Source organism: Mesocricetus auratus, unplaced genomic scaffold (genome assembly GCF_017639785.1).
Source record: "Mesocricetus auratus isolate SY011 unplaced genomic scaffold, BCM_Maur_2.0 Super-Scaffold_4256, whole genome shotgun sequence".
Taxonomy (NCBI): domain Eukaryota; kingdom Metazoa; phylum Chordata; class Mammalia; order Rodentia; family Cricetidae; genus Mesocricetus; species Mesocricetus auratus.
Genome location: NW_024429182.1, coordinates 5,932,431 through 5,950,653, shown reverse-complemented (window position 1 = coordinate 5,950,653; position 18,223 = coordinate 5,932,431). Strand labels below are relative to the sequence as shown.

Genomic DNA, 18,223 nt, shown 5'->3' with positions numbered 1-18,223 from the left:
ATGTAAGACTTTGTACAGAGTAATTTTGCTCACTCCTACAATTCCGCATCTCCCAGGTATTAAATACCCTCCATGCTGGGTTGTCAGCAGTTGTGGTGAAGGTGGGAGTCATGCCTGATTTCCGTGACATTTCTTTTCTAAGGGCTCAGAGGAATGTTCGTTAGAATAAGCAGGTGATTGTAATATGGTGCCTTGTGATTTACAAGATAGTGTTTTAGGATTTGTTTTTCTCTAAGTATAGATTTAACTTAAGTAGTTAGGAGAAAATTAAGAGACTTATTATTATTATTATTACTTTACTTTTGGCTCGGTTTCATTAGGGAGGTTGAACGATCATTGGGCTGCTGAACTTGTCTCTACTCCAGCTCTGGAGCATACTGTCGGGAAAAGACGGTTCTCATTGGTCGGCAGAATTGTGGGTAACATCACTTTCTTACCTGATCAGCCCAGCCCAAGATGCCAGCAGTAGCTTCTCTTGGGTCTAAGGTGTTGTTCCTCATCCCCTTCCTAGGGTTCCCCCCCAATCTTTGTGTTATAAATAATTTTCTTTATTCCTTGTTTCCCTCCCCCACCTGTTTTCTGTTATTAGGGGGATTTGCTTGAAGCCAGGACCTCTGAACTTAAATCCCACTCATCTCCCGAAGTCCCCGTTAGTTCTGCAGGAGGTGGCTGATGTCTTAAAGAGGGTAGAGTTCAAGTGAGGGAACAAGAGGAGAGAACCAAGGTAGCATATACCGCGGAGCTGTGTTGCCTCAGAGATTTCTGGTGGACAAAGTGGATGATGGCCTCCTTCCTTCGTGATACTTCACCTCACCTGTTCTCTTCAATCCCACTTTTCTCCGTTTGGCCGCGATCATCTTGATTTTGTTGTCACTGTTGTCTGAGACATCTGCCTTTGAATTGAGTCCCAGAGCCTCAGAGCTCCAGGACTTGTAGCTGCAGTTGGATTTTGCTCATTTTGAATTTTAATGTGTTTGTTTGTTTTTAGCAGTAGAAATATTTCTTGGGCAAATAGCTTTAGTATTGAGTGACTGCTTTACAAAATAATGTCATCCAGGGTACAGAGTTATGAAGACTGTAAGAAAATAGATTTGTTATAATTGAATTTTCTTGCCTTTGTGTTTATAGTACTTACCACACAGAAGGAAACAGTTGACTTAAGTATCTTAAAAAATAAAGATACTGTTATGTCTCTTCTTACATGTAGTATAATGTGAGGTCCAAACATAGCAACCACATCTCATTTGGAAGGAGACTGTATCGCTGGCACTGTAGGAACAAATTTGTACTTGAATAAATAAATGACTCTAAAATACAGTGGTTTTCCTTTCAATAATGACATGTTTGCTCCCTTTTTAATCTGCTCCTAATTGACAGAAAAAGATATTTTTTCCATGAGCATATGAACTAACAATAATTAAAAGCAAAGGCAGTGTGCTTTTGAGCATACCACTTTTATTTTAATTAATATTAAATTAATATTATAAGTACTGGTAATTATAACACCCCCACAGCATCATAGTGGTTGTGTCACTCAGCTGAAATAGACCAAAGGATGAGCTGTAATTTTCTTGAGTTAAGAAGATAAAAAAATTGGACCAAACTTTAAAGTCAAAGCAGCTCATTCACCCAGTAATGATGTATTTAGGTTGTAGCGCCCAGAATCTGTGGAGATGAACTACTCTCTGTTGTGCATGCATAATGTAAATGTAAAAAGTAACTTCCACATAAAAGAGAATAATTCTGAAATTTTATTTTAAAAAGAAACATGATTACAATGTAATATCTTATCAATAAAAAGTCTTGCTCTTTGAAGTGTTTGAATCTTAATTAATTTTAATCTCTGTGATTTTTTTTAGATGGATGAGTCCCTAATGAATACTCTGAGGTTACTGAATTTAAAGATTGATTTTTAATGATTATTGTTTTCTTGGAAAAATCAATGAGCTGGGACTATAAGTCACTTGATTTGGAAATTCCTACTTCTGTGGTGAGTTCCCTAAGCAGGAGAGAGTTCCACAGAGTCAGGGCCTCCATTACAGTAGGGATCTTGGAGGACCCTCACCAGAAGTTCGCTTCAGATCACTCTTTTAGCTCCCCATTCTCAGAGACAGAAGGGTTATAGCTAGAATGTTCCAAGAATCTTTTGTGGCTGCTGCTATCAAACCAGTTTAGGATCTCACTTCTGCCTAAACTTACTGCACATGTGGTTGTGAATGGATTTCTTGGCCTCTGTAAGCTTGCCTTTTCCATCTTAGAATGGGAAGGAAAGGGTGACCATTTCAATCTTACAATGCTGTAAAATGCAAATAAGGCAGGGAACACAAGCAAGGAAAGCATAGCAAACCAGTCGTGGGGGATATCTTTAATCTGCTGTGCTTCAATCAGCAGTGCAGGGCTGGCCAGGGCCCAGCTCTTCAGACTTTGTCCTCTTAACTGTACTTTATAGAGAACCTTGCACTTAAATCCTCACTCCCTTTCTGTGCCTAAACTCGGGGAGTGAGGTTAAGGTCTCTTGATGAAAACCTGCATTCAAAGAAAAGTCAGTGCTCAGGGCTTTGGGGTGTGGAAGTGGAAATGGTTTTGGTTCAGGATATCAAGAAGGAGGGGACTCAAGGGAGGCAGGGAGGGAAGCAGGGAGGGAGGGAGGGAGGGAGGGAGGGAGGGGAGAGTAGCAGCCATGGACCAAAGCAGGTGTCTTTTAAGATGCTGGAATCTCATGGAGGAATTGTATCACCCTGGAAAGTTTACATGACCGTTGAAGCTGGTAGTTGAGGAGATTGGGAAAACAGCCATCAGTTGTTACCTATGACCCAGTTATGCTTTATAAACAAGTATTTATGGGATTTTAGTCCTTTTTGGATGGTAGACACACAGAAATTTGTGTCATGTATACATATATACATGTTTTCATGTTTACATTTACACACATTGTCTACACTAAAAATCCAGAGGGATCTTTTGCCCTTAGACAGTTAAGGCAATTTGAGTCACAGCTTCGTTTTGTATTTGTGGTACTGGGGGTTGGACCCAAAGCCTTATCTCTTGTTAAACAGGCACTCAACTAGCTATACTCCTGGCCCTACACTTTTTTCTTTTAGAACAGTAGAAATTATATAAAACCCATGTCAGCGGCCCCTGTTAACGCCACACCTTGATACGTTTGCTACAAGTCTTGAATCCATATTATTTGGTGTTGGCTAACGTCCACATCATCTTAGTTAAAAGCAGAAAGAATTCTTTTCCCTTTTAAACCAAATGCCCTTTTGTTGCTCCAGGATCCAGGCATGGATCCTACAAAGGATTAAGCAGAGTTCTTTAAACTCCTGTGGGCTGTAAGTTCGGAATGCCCCTGCCCTTTTTTTTTTTAAATATACATTGTTTTTAAAATTTAATTTAGAAACAATTTTATTTAACATCAACCCCAGTTCCCTCTCCCTCCCATGAGCCCCACTAATCCCCCCATCTACTCCCCAAGGAGAGTGAGGCCTTCCGTGGGGGATCATCAAAGTCTGTCACATCATTTGGGGCAGGGCTTCGGCCCTCTGCCATGTATCTAGGCTGAGAGAGCATCCCTCCATGGGGGAATGGGCTCCCAAAGTCCATTTGTGCATGAGAAATAAATACTGGTTCCACTGCCAGAGGCCCCATAGACTGCCCAGTCCTCCTAATTGTCATCTATGTACAGGGGACCTGGTACCATCTTATGCTGGTTCCCCAGCTGTCTGACTGGGGTCCATGAGCTTCCACTTGCTCAGGTGAGCTGTTTCTGTGAGTTTCCCCAGCATTGTCTTGACTCCTTTGCTCATCACTCCTTCCTCTCTACAACTGGATTCCAGGAGTTGGGCTCAGTGCTTATCTGTGGGTCTCTGCTTCTGCTTCCATCAGCTACTGGATGAAGGCTCTAGGATGGCATTTATGACAGTCATCAATCTCATTAGAGGGGAAGGGCATTTATGGTAGCCTTTCCACTATTGCTTAGATTCTTAGTTGGGGATCATCCTTGCGGATTTCTGGATATTTCCCTAGTGCCAGATTTCTCTTTAAATCTATAATGGCTCCCTCTAGTCATCCCTACTTAATCTTCCTGATCCCTCATGTTCTCCTCCCCCCTCCTCTTCTCCCTTCCTCTTTATCCTACCTCCCTCCCCTCCCAATTTGTTCAGGAACTTTTGTCCCTTTTCCCTTCTCCGGGAAACCATGTATGTCTCTCTTAGGGTCCTCCTTGTTTCCTAGTTTCTCTGGAGGTGTGGATTGTAGGCTGGTAAGCCTTTGCTCTATGTCTAATATCCATATATGAGTGAGTACATACCATGTTTGTCTTTCTGTGACTGGGTTACCTCACTCAGGATGGCTTCTTCCAGTTCCATCCATTTGCCTGTGAATTCCAAGATTTCTTTTTTTTTTTCTGCTGAGTAGTACTCCATTGTGTAAATGTACCACATTTTCTCTGTCTATTCTTCGGGTGAGGGGCATCTAGGTTGCTTCCAGGTTCTGGCTATTACAAATAATGCTACTATGAACATAGTTGAACAGATGTCCTTTTTGTATGAATGTGCATCCTTTGGATGTATGCTGTATCTTGCGGCAGACTGATTCCCATTTTCCTGAGAAACCTCCATACTGATTTCCAAAGTGGCAGTACGAGTTTGCACTCCCATCAGCAGTGGAGGAGTGTTCCCCTTTCTCTACATACTCTCCAGCATAAACTGTCATTGGTGTTTTTTATTTTAGCCATTCTGACAGGAATAAGATGGTATCTTAGAGTTGTTTTGATTTGCATTTCCCTGATGGCTAAGGATGTTGAGCACTTTCTTAAGTGTCTCTCTGCCATTTTAGATTTGTCTGTTGATAATTCTCTATTTAGTTCTAAACCCCACTTTTTAATTGGATTATTTGGTGTTTTGGTGACTAGCTACTTGAGTTCTTTGTATATTTTAGAGATCAGCCCTCTGTCAGATGTGGGGTTGGTGAAGATCTTTTCCCATTCTGTGGGCTGCCTTTTTGTCTTGTTGATTGTGTCCTTTGCCTTACAGAAACTTCTCAGTTTCAGGAGGTCCCATTTGTTAATTGTTGATCTCAGAGTCTGTGCTACTAGCATTATGTTCAGGACATGGTCTCCTGTACCAAGTCTTTCTCTTCAATGCAATCTCCATCAAAATCTCAGCACAATTCTTCACAGACCTTGAATGAACAATACTCAACTTTATATGGAAAACCAAAAAAACTCAGTATAGTCAAAATAACCCTGTATCATAAAGGAACTTCCAGAGGCATCACCATCCCTGACTATAAGCTCTATTATAGAGCTATAGTCCTGAAAACAGCTTGATATTGGCACAAAACAGACTGGTAGACCAGTGGAATTGAATTGAAGTCCCTGATATTAATCCACACCCCAATGAACACCTGATTTTTGACAAAGAAGCTAAAATTAAACAATGGAAAAAGGAAAACATCTTCAACAAATGGTGCTGGCATAACTGTATGCTGACATGTAGAAGACTGCAGATAGATCCATATCTATCACCATGCATAAAGCTTAAGTCCAAATGGATCAAAGATATCTATGAGTTTTAAATAGTCAAAAATCAGTGATTCCAATTTATTCCAACAGTGACTTAGAAAATTTTTCAGGTCACCACTGTATCTGCTGTTGTAGGCATAATCTCTACCAGGGAACAAAGTTCTTTTAGACTTCCTTATAATATATGACCTCTTAAAAATTTGGCCCTTGCTTGGATCATGTGTTTTCTCACATTTCACAGTCAATGTTCAGTATAGTCTGTAACCTACCAAAGAACGATCTTTTTAAAGATTTATTTATTTATTCATGTACTTTCTGTATATGGTTGTTTTTCTTGTCTTTATATTTCCATACTAGAAGAAGGCATCATATTCCATGAGATTACAATTATAGATGGTTGTGAGCCACCATGTGGTTCACCATGTGGTAATTGAACTCAGGACCTCTTGAAGAACAGCCGGCGCTCTTAATTGATGAGCCAGCTCTCCAGTCCCCAAAGAGTGGTCTGCTTGCTTTACATTTTCCGATCTGTTTGATCAGAAAGAACAAGGGTATATTAAAATAAAAGGCTTTAGTGAAGTGGTTCTCAACCTGTGAGTCCTGACCCCTTAGAGGGTCAAATGACCCTTTCAGAGGGTTTGTCTAAGATAACCTGAAAACATAGTAACAATGAAAATGATTTTATGATTGGGGGTCACCACAACACGAGGAACTGTATTAAAGGGTTGTAGCATTAGTACTGCATATTCAATTTATGTTGTATGATTACCATTTCTTTGATATTATTGCTTGTTTTAGATGAGAAGAAGCAGATGGTTGCCAACGTGGAGAAGCAACTTGAAGAGGCCAGAGAACTGGTGGGTAGCCTTAAGGGCGTTTTGAACACAGCCCCGTGAGCCGAACCCCAGAGCCTGCCATGTAGCTAGGGACACTCGTGGAGCAGTGTGCACTCAGACTCCTCTCACAGTTCGTCCCTTTCGGATTAAAGGGGGTTTAATAGCTTCCAGAGATCTTATTCTTTTTAATAAAGGTGGCTCGTTAGATGCCAGACTCTAATTTCATTCCTCTTGAAAACAACTCCTAAGAAGTGGTCTCTTAGTACAAGATCTTGGTAGCTAATGTTTGGTAAAGGCACACCACACACTAGGGTAAGTGCATTGTTTGTGTTATAATCTTTAACTTTCAGCCCCCCCCCCCCCTTAGATAACTTGTCTCTCAAAACTGACAAAGGTCTGAGATTTCCACCAACTTGGAAGCTGACGGAGCTTGCCAGTCTCTATGGATGCCCACAGAAGATGTGAGATTTCTTGTGTATGTGTGTATATACACATGCTCATTTGCATGTGTGTGTGTGTGGGTACATGTGCACATATGTATGTGTGCACATAAGTACATAGGGCGTGGAGGCCAGAAGTTGCCATCAGGTGTCTCCTTGAGTTTCTCCCCCGCTTTCTGTGTAGAGGCGGAGTTTCTCCCTGGACCCCAGGCTCACTTGACTCAGCTACAGTGGCTGCCCATGAAGCGCCAGAGGCCCCGTGTCTGCTTTCCAATGACTGACATCACAGGCATGCAGCATCTCGCCTCGGCCTCGCTTTATGTGGTCGCTGTGATGAGAACTCAGGTCCTCCTGCTTGGGTGGCAGTCATTTTGCTGACAAAACTATTTGCCCCAGACATGAGACTCCTGAGTCAGAAACTGAAGCCTCCCGAGACAACCGAAGTAGCTGCCGGGACATCAGCTTGGCTGCATTAGTTCCCTGAGCCCCAGTTTCCACAGGGGAGACACCAATACTTGCTTCCACCTGGAGCACAAAGCGTGGGCGAAAAGCCGCACACAGCAGCCCGGAAGCAAGCCCGCCCCTTGTCCCAGAGAGACACATTATCCCATTCTGCAGTTGCTCTGTGCGGATAGCCTTAGAGACACAACGTGGCCAGAGTTGTTAGAACGTCGCATTCGTGCTCAGAGAAGCCTGTAGAAGCACCAGAGAATCACAGTAGAGTGGTGTCTAGATTGTTGTCGCCGCCATTATAGACGAGCGCTGAGGCTTAGAAAGGCTCGAAATGCGCCCGGGGCCCCACTCCCTCCCGCGGGCTCTGTCGGCTTTGTGCCTGGGCGTCTACACCTAGAGCCCCGGCTCATACACTGCTTTTCCATGACAACAAGTCCAAGGGAACCAACGAGGGGAGAGTATTTTGTCCCGGTTTTGGATGTTGAAAGCCAAGTGCTGCAGAAACTGTTAGGTTGTTGCTGTGCATCATGGGCCAGGGGAGTGGGTGGCTTTTCTGAGCGGGAAGGGCCCCCTTTGGCGCCCCTGCAGTACCTGTGCTGAGGACAGTCGTGAAGGGCCCCCACTAGCTGCTTTCGTTGCCACCTTACATGTGGCTAGGGATGCAGGCGTCTTGAGTGGTCTTGAATGCGGGGTTTCTTCAGAACCTCCTTGGACCCTTAGGAAGCTCGGAGGCATTTGAGGCTCTGGGAAGGCGGAGACTTCTCTAGAGTCTCGCTTGGATGGGTGGTGCTTCTTAGTGGAACCATGTGCCAGAGGCAGCAGAGTGGGGGCCCAGAGGGGAAGCTGATCCCCACTGCGCAGCCTCCCTTTCCTGGGGTCTGAGATAGACACAACCGGGACCTCCAGGGTTGTCCTCGGTCTCCAGTGTCTCGCTCTCCTTGTGGACAGAGTGGCCAGCTGTCTCCATCCCGAGTGACCTGCAGCTGCTTTGGGCGACTCCCTCTGCCCCATCTCTCTTCCCACATCTCCTAATGCCTGCCGTCTCCTTTCTCTGTTCTTCTATGATAGCTGCTTGGTTCCCACCTCTTGCCTGCCGTGTGCAGACACCGACTTTATTGCCAGAGCAGCCAGTCAGTGCCCTTCTTCCTTCCGGCTGGTGGACGACTATAAACGTTAGAGTCCCTCTTTACCCTCTGGAGACAGTTTGTTTACTGGATAACGAGAGAAAACTTGTCTCCTTAGGATTGAGGTTCGACCATAACCAAGCCCTCATGGAGCTTGCAATACTTTATTATTATTATATAAAGATTTGGATACAAAATAAGCATTTCTGTTTGCTTAAAATGTGCTGAATTATTTAGTTTTAGTGGTATCTTAGATTGTGTGCTGTTCTTTTGATTAGGAAGCTGACAGAAAAGCTACAGACACCTGTGTCCCCCCCCCCCATAGGCGTCAAAAGCATACATTGCAAAACAGGCAGCCTTGACAGCAAATGGTGCTGAGAAAACTGCGTTTCACATGTAGAAAACTGAAACTGGATCCTTACTTCTCGTCCTGCACAAAAGTCAGTTGAGAATGAACAAAAGACCTTTATGTAAAGCTTGAAACTGCTATGGCAGGCTTGTTTTTATCCATGTGTATGCACACGTGTGTGTGGGTGCTCACGAGGCCAGAAGATGGTGTCAGATCCCCTGAAGCTAGAGTTACAAGGGGCTGCACGTCACTTGCAGAGATTGTAGCAGTCAGACTCCGGCAGGTCCTCTGCAGGGCAGCAAGTAGGCTCCACCCCGAGCCAACTCTCCAGCTCTGAGAAACTTGAAGATGCAGGCAGAAGCAAGATCTTTCCTAAAAGACTCTAACATATAACTGCAAAGACGGATAGATAAGACTACATGAAATTGAAAAGCTTCACACAGCAAAGGAAATAATGACCAAAGTGAAGAGACAGCCTATGTGATGGGGGAAAAATCTTTGCCAACTGTATAGCATGAACTGCAAAAACTAGACACAAGTAAAACAAATCTTCCAGTCAAAGAAACAGGCTAGTAAAAAAAAATGTTTTACATCCTTACCCACCAGGGAAATGCAGACTAACAGCCCCGGAGGTTCAGTTTGTCTGGACAGAGTGGCTGGAATTGTAGCCCAGCAGAGCCATGGGCGTGGCAAAGGCTGCAGTCTCAGGAGAAGGTGGCAGAGAAGAAGTTAGAGGTCATATTCTCCTCTGAGACATAGCAAGTTCAAGGCTAGCCTGGGCTGTGTTAGACACTGTCTCAAAGAAGTAAAAAAGTAAAACAAACCCGAAAAGGTAACTAATACTGGCAAGGGTGTTGGAGAAAGGAGCCTTCTTCACTGCGGATGTAACGAAGACTGGTGAAGGCAGGGTGGGAACCAATACGCAGGGTTCCTAAATCGCTAAAGGTGGGATGCCGAGTGATACAGGGATGCCACTGCTGCACGTATCCAAGGGACTTTATGTCCCGCCCCAGAGAGACTTACATGTCCGTGTGTCCACAGTAGCTAAGACATGGATGCAGCCACAATGTCCTCCAACTGGATGAAGGGATAGAGAAAGGTAATGGAATTATGTTCTGCTGTAAAGGAAACGGAATCATGACATCTGCAGGAAAATGGACCAAACTGGAAACCATTATGCTAAGTGGAATAAGCCAGATTCTGAAAAACAAAGACTTCTTGTTTTTGCTACACAGATCCTAGATTTGAGAGAGAAGGTGTGGGGGAGGGGAGCCCATAGACTAGGAAGGTGACAGTGAGCAGTGGGGAGTTCTGACAGGAAGGAGAGAGGGAAAAAGAGGGTGATTGAACGTGTGTGGCACAAGACAGAATAACGGGGGAGGGAGCTGACCAGCAGGAGGGGTGGGGACAAACAAGAACCAAGTGTGTGAAAATGCTTTAGTAAAACCCACTACTTTGTATGCTATCTTAAAAAACTAAAACACAGTGATGCTGTCAGAGACTTGAGTGCCTCGATAAGTGATGATTTATTTCATGAGGGCCTGAGTTTGGAAACCTAGCAGTCATGTACACAACTGCACAAGGTTGCTCCTGTCTCTGAACCTGGCACTGGGGGTGGGGGGGACGTCTGTGCTAGCCAGCTGGTGAGCAGTGGGCTCAGTGAGAGACTCTATCTACTTTTTAGGAAGTTAAGTAAAAAATGAAAAGCACAGTGTTAAAATGATTAATGATGACCGTGGGAAAGACAGTTAAGCAAATCCTGCTTCTGGTTATTCATTGATAGAACGGAAAGCAGAGTCTGCAAGTGGCCCCGCCCACACTCACGGCATTTCCCTAAGGGCAGCTAGCGTGCCACTGACAGGTAAATAGACACACTGCTTGTCTCTGCTTGAGAAGGGACATTCAGCCTTCACATCAGTCACTTACATGATCACTGTTTAAAAGGGGCTAATTAAAAGTATCTTGTTTTCTTATAAAAGCGCACACCTTATTTACAGTCATTTGTTTGGTCTCTCTGTAATTCTGCTGTAGTTACTCAGTCTCCACCAGTAGACAGTGTGCGCTAAGCTTGTATTAGCATGCTCTCTGAAGCAAATGCATTGCTGTGTTTTTCCATGGAGTTATTGACTTAGTCTGGGCCAATTTGCTCTTGTTCCTGGGTTTTCCTCTTTTAGGGGCATGTACAGATCACCTTCCTCTGCTGCCTTGTAAAGTGCTTGCTCTGTTTTTTTTTTGTAACTATAGCAATAGTTACTGTCAATCTAGCGATACAGTACTTTAAGTACATTGTAGGGATTACTCAGTTAATTTTCATGGCTGTCCTAGGAAAGAGATTACTCTTAGAGGTGAGAAAAATAAGGCAGAGGGTCATGAAGACCTGTGTTCGAGCCCCATGGCTGGTGAGTAGTGGTGCCTGCAGTGTGGACACTGAGTCTCACTACAAAGCCTGGGCTCTGAGCCATTTCTGCGTGTCTTTCTTGGCACCCATGTCCAAAGTGTTACAAGTTGACGGATAGCTAAAGCATGGCCTGCTATGGTTTCAGTGAGCAGGGTGTCACTCACGTGTAAGAGTTAAGCTGTCGCCTAGGTCACATATTGGTTGTATGTGATTTTCCTAGTTAGGAAAGACTTTCTCAAAGAAATTTCCTCCTGTGTCTAAGCCGGGCTGCTGTTTGGCGGATGAGCCGTAGGAAACAATCACCCATCCCAGACTCACAGTCAGAGGATCAGGTCAGGTTGCTCTGAACAGTGGGCTGCCCCAAGGATGTTGAGGACACATTCATGAGAATGTTTTGATGAATGCATGTTTTTCAAGACAAATTCTCAGCAAAGCAAGCAGCTAGCACCCCTGCCATTCCCTGGCTGCCGTTCCCTGGCTGCCGTTCCCTGGCTGCCATTCCCTGGCTGCCATTTCCTGGCTGCCGTTCCCTGGCTGCGCACTGAACCGCGAAGTGAGCACCAGAGCATTTCCAGTGTTAACCTGATCATAAGCAGCCAGCATCATAGCTCTGCTTCCTCAGCTGCAGACCCAGGACTTAGGATCCAGTCATCTTAGCATTAACATTTGGGCCAATAAAGAATACCTGTGTGGGTCACATTTTTCTCTCCTCACTTCAGCTTGAACAGATGGATTTGGAAGTCCGAGAAATTCCACCTCAAAGTCGAGGAATGTACAGCAACAGGATGAGAAGCTACAAGCAAGAAATGGGCAAGCTGGAAACAGACTTTGTGAGTTCACATCTGCCCTGTCACCCTCAGAGTGTTAAGTTGGATTTTCGCTTAATTTCTTTGCTGTTCTTCATATGCCTTAGTCAGCATTAAATGCAATCTCAGGGCTCCTGCAAAAGATGAACAAGGGATTTGTTTAGGACTTGGAGATCACAGGGATTAGTGGTGGCAAATGATGGGGATTGGAGGACATGGCTCTCAACTAGATGAAATTGGCACAGTCCTTGAGACTGCATAGTGCTTACTGGTATTTAGCATTGGTTAGAGTGTCAGAATCCAGTGTTTCATAGTTCACGGCCTGAGTCTGTGGCTCAGCGGGTCAGCTGCCACACAAGTCTGAGGATCAGAGTTTGGAAACCCAGCAGTCGTGTAAGCAGCTGGGCAACGTGGTGCCTGTCAGCCTTCTGAATAGGCTACAGACAGCAGGATCTTGAGGACATTAGGCAAAGGGAAGTAAGTCACTCCCAGAAGACAGGTGAGGTATTTGTCCCCCTGTGCGAGGTTTCCAGAATGGTCAGATCCGGAAGCTGGGAGTCGAATGCCACTTGCTGAGGACGGGGCCCAGAGAGCCTCCAGCTGTTAGGTGTGTAGACTTTCCATCCTATAGGAAGCAGTTCTGCAGCTCAGGACTGTGATTTGTCTAGCACCAGTAAGCTAGGCACCTCAAAGGACCTGAAGAAGTACGTTTTAGGTCATTTGGATTTCACCACTATTTTAGGATTCAGATTAAAACCCTGATAAAATACTGTGAGTGATATCGACAGAGAAATTAATGAATGCAGCGGTAACAATTGTTCTTGTGTAGATGGGCATAGCAAACGAGGATTTCAATAAACAAATTAAATTTCATGCCCTTCACATTTGAAGTAAAAGAACATGCATGTGAAGAAAGAATTGTCCCTTCCCTGTGAGTGACACAGTTATGTTTTGTTACATGAATCTGCTGTGTTTGCGATTCTGAGGTCCATATTTATAGGAGAAGTCAAGAATTTGTAAGGATCCTCCTGTGTCTGGCTCGCCCTTATTAGTTATTTGGAAACTGCACGTCCAGACTGGACTATTCCTTTCTACCAGTGGCAGTGGGATTAAGGGAAAAGCTTCCGAGGCTTGGAAGCATTCCACTTTTACATCTCAGAGGGAAACTCCCTGAGAAGTAAGATGGCTGCATTAGTCAGTGTGTTTATCAGCCATGGCGAGAGACGGTGAGGGATGCTGATGATGGTGAGGGATGCTGATGATGGTGAGGGATTCTGATGATGGTGAGGGATGCTGATGATGGTGAGGAATGCTGATGGAGAGGGATGCTGATGATGGTGAGGGATGCTGATGATGGTGAGGGATGCTGATGATGGTGAGGGATGCTGATGGTGAGGGATGGATGCTGATGATGGTGAGGGATGCTGGTGATGGTGAGGGATGCTGATGGTGAGGGATGCTGATGATGGTGAGGGATGCTGATGATGGTGAGGGATGCTGATGATGGTGAGAGATGATGGTGATGGTGAGGGGTGCTGATGATGGTGAGGGATGCTGATGATGGTGAGGGATGATGGTGATGGTGAGGGGTGCTGATGATGGTGAGGGATGATGGTGATGGTGAGGGGTGCTGATGATGGTGAGGGATGATGGTGATGGTGAGGGATGCTGATGATGGTGAGGGATGCTGATGATGGTGAGGGATGCTGATGATGGTGAGGGATGCTGATGATGGTGAGGGATGGATGCTGATGATGGCGAGGGATGCTGATGATGGTGAGGGATGATGGTGATGGTGAGGGATGCTGATGATGGTGAGGGATGGATGCTGATGATGGTGAGGGATGCTGATGATGGTGAGGGATGCTGATGATGGTGAGGGATGCTGATGATGGTGAGAGATGATGGTGATGGTGAGGGGTGCTGATGATGGTGAGGGATGCTGATGATGGTGAGGGATGATGGTGATGGTGAGGGGTGCTGATGATGGTGAGGGATGATGGTGATGGTGAGGGGTGCTGATGATGGTGAGGGATGCTGATGATGGTGAGGGATGCTGATGATGGTGAGGGATGCTGATGATGGTGAGGGATGGATGCTGATGATGGCGAGGGATGCTGATGATGGTGAGGGATGATGGTGATGGTGAGGGATGCTGATGATGGTGAGGGATGCTGATGATGGTGAGGGATGGATGCTGATGATGGCGAGGGATGCTGATGATGGTGAGGGATGCTGAGAGAGCTGGCCGGTAAGGGGGAAAGGCAGAGACTTGACTCAAAGTGTCCCAGATCTGTGTCTATTAGAACATCGTGCTGAAGCAAAGCAGTGCTCTTTATGGTGGCCCCTGTCCCTGTCCCTGTGCAGGATATTCCACACTGACTGACTTCCTCTCACAGGTCCTATTTTCTAAAGACTCCGCCTTCCTTTAGGACCACCAGGAGGCAGGCCACTAAGCCTTAACATGAGCTTCGGGAGGGATATTTATGTACCAAGCCAAAAGTCACTCTGATATGAGTGCCACTGTGCTCTCCTTTTTCAAAGTAAAGACACAAGTAAGGCAGTGGTGGCCGTTTGTGTATGTGTGTGCGCGTGCGTGTGTGTGCGCGTGCGTGCGCGTGTGTGTGCACGTGCGCGCGTGTGTGTGTGTGTGTGTGTGTGTGTGTGTGTGTGTGCGCGTGTGTGTGTGGTCTATGATGGGTCTAAATGTCAGCGTTTAATTCCTGGGCCCACTGTATCAGGTCTCTCTCCTCCAGCTGCTGTACGAGAGGCTGATTTCTGTTGTCGAAGAAATTTGAAATAGGAAGAAAATCACACTGACTTAATAATTTTGCCCTATGTGGTGGATTATAAAACAGAACTTGTCAACTCAAATTTATACTTAGAAAATTCTAAGATTACTTTTCCATGATAAGTGATGATAACTACAAAATATCCATAAGGATTGTTTTTAATTTGCTTATCTCATTTTTATGGACTACTTTTGCAGATACCTTTTTCTTTTGAGTGCCCCCCTCCAACACCCCTAAAACCCAGCAGCAAATGTGTCATTTAGGAGAACCGTCTTAACAGAAGGCCACAGTCTGGAGGCCCGAAAAGGAGTGGTAGATTCTCTCCATTGCAAGGCTTCTCTCCTGTGTGTAGGTGACCTCTTCCTGCCCTTGCAGAATCTCCTGCACACGCTAACTAGCGGCCTCATTGGAACTCAGTCACCTCTTAGAAGCCCGGTTCTCTAAACTCATCTTCATGCTGTGATGGGGACCAGGGCTTCCGCGTGGAAACCTGGAGACACAGCTCAGCCCAGAGCACTTGGGTCTCCTTTCAGTCTTTCCACGTGAGACGTGAAATTACTTCGGTTCCATAGGTTCTAATCACCAAAGCCACCGTTTAACTCTGTTTTTCCCCAAAGACTAATACTGGGTAGACCTCTTCTCTTCAGGTATCTAGAAATTATGTTTTTGGATGAGTGTTCCTTTCTACTATGAGAAAACATGGAACCAATGACTGTGAACTTAACCTTCGTTTCCAGTGACGTCACTAAGTATTCCTGTTCGCGCCTGCTCCCAGTGCCTCGTCTCCCTTCTTCTGTGTCTGGAGACGTCCTTCACCGGCCTTCTTTATTGTTTACTTACTTTGTTTTTGAGAAAGGGTTGGTCTCACCATGTACCTCTGGCTGGCCTGGAATTTACTATATAATGACCAGGCTGGCCTTGAGCTCACAGACATACCCCGGCCTCTGCCTCCCAAGTGCTAGGATTAAAGGTGTGCTCCACAGTGCCTAGTATTGAGACTTTAAAAAAATATGCACTAGTAGTTTGCTTTCATGTATGTCTGTGTACCACGTGTGTGTTTGGGGCCAGTGGAGGAAGATGAGGGGGTTGGAGACCTTAGAGCTGGAGTTAAGACAACAGTGAGCTACCACGTGGCTGCTGGGAACCTGGGTCCTCTGGCAGAGCAGCCAGTGCTCTTAACCGCTGAGCCAAGCCCCTAGCTAGTCCTTTTATTTTCAAGATTAAAATATGTTCTAATGAATGTGTATGGGTTTTGCATAGTAATAGGTTTCACCGGAGCATTTCCATGCATGCGTATGCCCACTGCATAGATCAAATCTATCCACTCTTGTCCATGACTCCTATTCCCTCCCCTGCCACACTTTTGTTACACCTAAAAAGCACTTCCTAATAATCTTTTGCCTCCCTCTCCCTGCCCCTGTCTCTGGTGACCACTGTTGTATTTCTACTGGTTGACATCTGTTTCTATAAGTGATTGAGAAGGTGACATTTGTCTTTCTGCTCATCTGCCACTGCTGGATTATAGTGATTGGCAGTTTGTAAAGTTCTTTAACATACATTGTTTCATCTCTTGGTGTGGTGTGTAGACGGAATGGCTGTGGATTACTGTTCCATCTCATGGTGTGTGGTGTAGACAGTATGATTGTGGATTACTGTCCCGTCCCATGGTGTGTGGTGTAGACAGTATGGCTGTGGATTACTGTTCCATCCCATGGTGTGTGGTGTAGACAGTATGATTGTGGATTACTGTTCCATCTCATGGTGTGTCGTGTAGACGGAATGGCTGTGGATTACTGTTCCATCCCATGGTGTGTGGTGTAGACAGTATGATTGTGGATTACTGTTCCATCCCATGGTGTGTGGTGTAGACAGTATGATTGTGGATTACTGTCCCGTCCCATGGTGTGTGGTGTAGACAGTATGATTGTGGATTACTGTCCCGTCCCATGGTGTGTGGTGTAGACAGTATGGCTGTGGATTACTGTCCCGTCCCATGGTGTGTGGTGTAGACAGTATGGCTGTGGATTACTGTTCCATCCCATGGTGTGTGGTGTAGACAGTATGATTGTGGATTACTGTCCCGTCCCATGGTGTGTGGTGTAGACAGTATGGCTGTGGATTACTGTTCCATCCCATGGTGTGTGGTGTAGACAGTATGGCTGTGGATTACTGTCCCGTCCCATGGTGTGTGGTGTAGACAGTATGATTGTGGATTACTGTTCCATCCCATGGTGTGTGGTGTAGACAGTATGATTGTGGATTACTGTCCCGTCCCATGGTGTGTGGTGTAGACAGTATGGCTGTGGATTACTGTTCCATCCCATGGTGTGTGGTGTAGACAGTATGGTTGTGGATTACTGTTCCATCCCATGGTGTGTGGTGTAGACAGTATGGCTGTGGATTACTGTTCCATCCCATGGTGTGTCGTGTAGACAGTATGGCTGTGGATTACTGTTCCATCCCATGGTGTGTGGTGTAGACAGTATGGCTGTGGATTACTGTCCCGTCCCATGGTGTGTGGTGTAGACAGTATGGCTGTGGATTACTGTTCCATCCCATGGTGTGTGGTGTAGACAGTATGGCTGTGGATTACTGTTCCATCCCATGGTGTGTGGTGTAGACAGTATGGCTGTGGATTACTGTTCCATCCCATGGTGTGTGGTGTAGACAGTATGGCTGTGGATTACTGTTCCATCCCATGGTGTGTGGTGTAGACAGTATGGCTGTGGATTACTGTCCCGTCCCATGGTGCAGTAGGTAGAACAGAATGGTTGTGGCTTACTGGTGTCAACACAACAGCCTAGAACCAAGGAGGCACAGGTGGATTACAGGTTTCCATCAAGTCTTCTTTGGTCCTACTGTGTGCTAGACCCTGTCCTAAGTTCTGGATTACAGCCTGAATTTGAATCAGCGTAGTGTTGTTCTTGTGGTATTGAAACGCTAATATGGGGACCTTGGAGGGGGAGCTTCTGGGAAGATGGAAACACACATTACTGTTGCTCCTTTAATTTATGTTTTCAGTATTCTGTTGAAAAACAAACAAAAGGTGTGAAGCAGGTGCTTCAGGCACTAACAGGTGATAGCAGTTCAGCCCCTGGGAGAGAGCGCATGAGGTTAGCACAGAGAGGCCATGATGTCAGAGTAGTCAAAGAAAATGAACCCGTTTGAAAGGAGAAAAACAGTGAGCTGAGGGTAGTATATTTTTCCTTTCAAATTTAAGATCGTTTCTTAAGAAAACACAAATAAATAAACCCCACTGAAGTTGTTTCTTTTTAAAGTTGTAAACATGTATAAGATGTTTGGCTAAGTCTCAATAAATACCAAGGAATTGGAATAGTCTGGTGAGCCTGGATGAGATTCCAAAAGTCCAGCTGATACTGTATTGTGATGCTAGCACCATCTTGTGGTTGATTGGTGTAGTTGCATATTTGTTCTTGTCACAGAGCTGAGCTTCCTTGAAGACAGCATGCTCCCATAGAAAGGAGGATTAGACTGTGA

General features: G+C 45.3%; 1 protein-coding gene across 5 annotated transcripts in view; it reads left to right on the top strand.

Moving 5' to 3' along the window:
- Vti1a (vesicle transport through interaction with t-SNAREs 1A) overlaps positions 1–18,223 on the top strand; it is a 314,916-nt gene that overhangs the window by 911 nt on the left and 295,782 nt on the right. For all 5 annotated transcript variants that reach the window (XM_013116277.3, XM_013116280.3, XM_013116274.3 and 2 more), the window contains exons 2-3: positions 6,326–6,384; positions 11,847–11,957. In XM_013116277.3, coding sequence (XP_012971731.1) covers positions 6,326–6,384; positions 11,847–11,957 — 170 coding nt within the window. The remainder of the gene's footprint in view (positions 1–6,325; positions 6,385–11,846; positions 11,958–18,223) is intronic.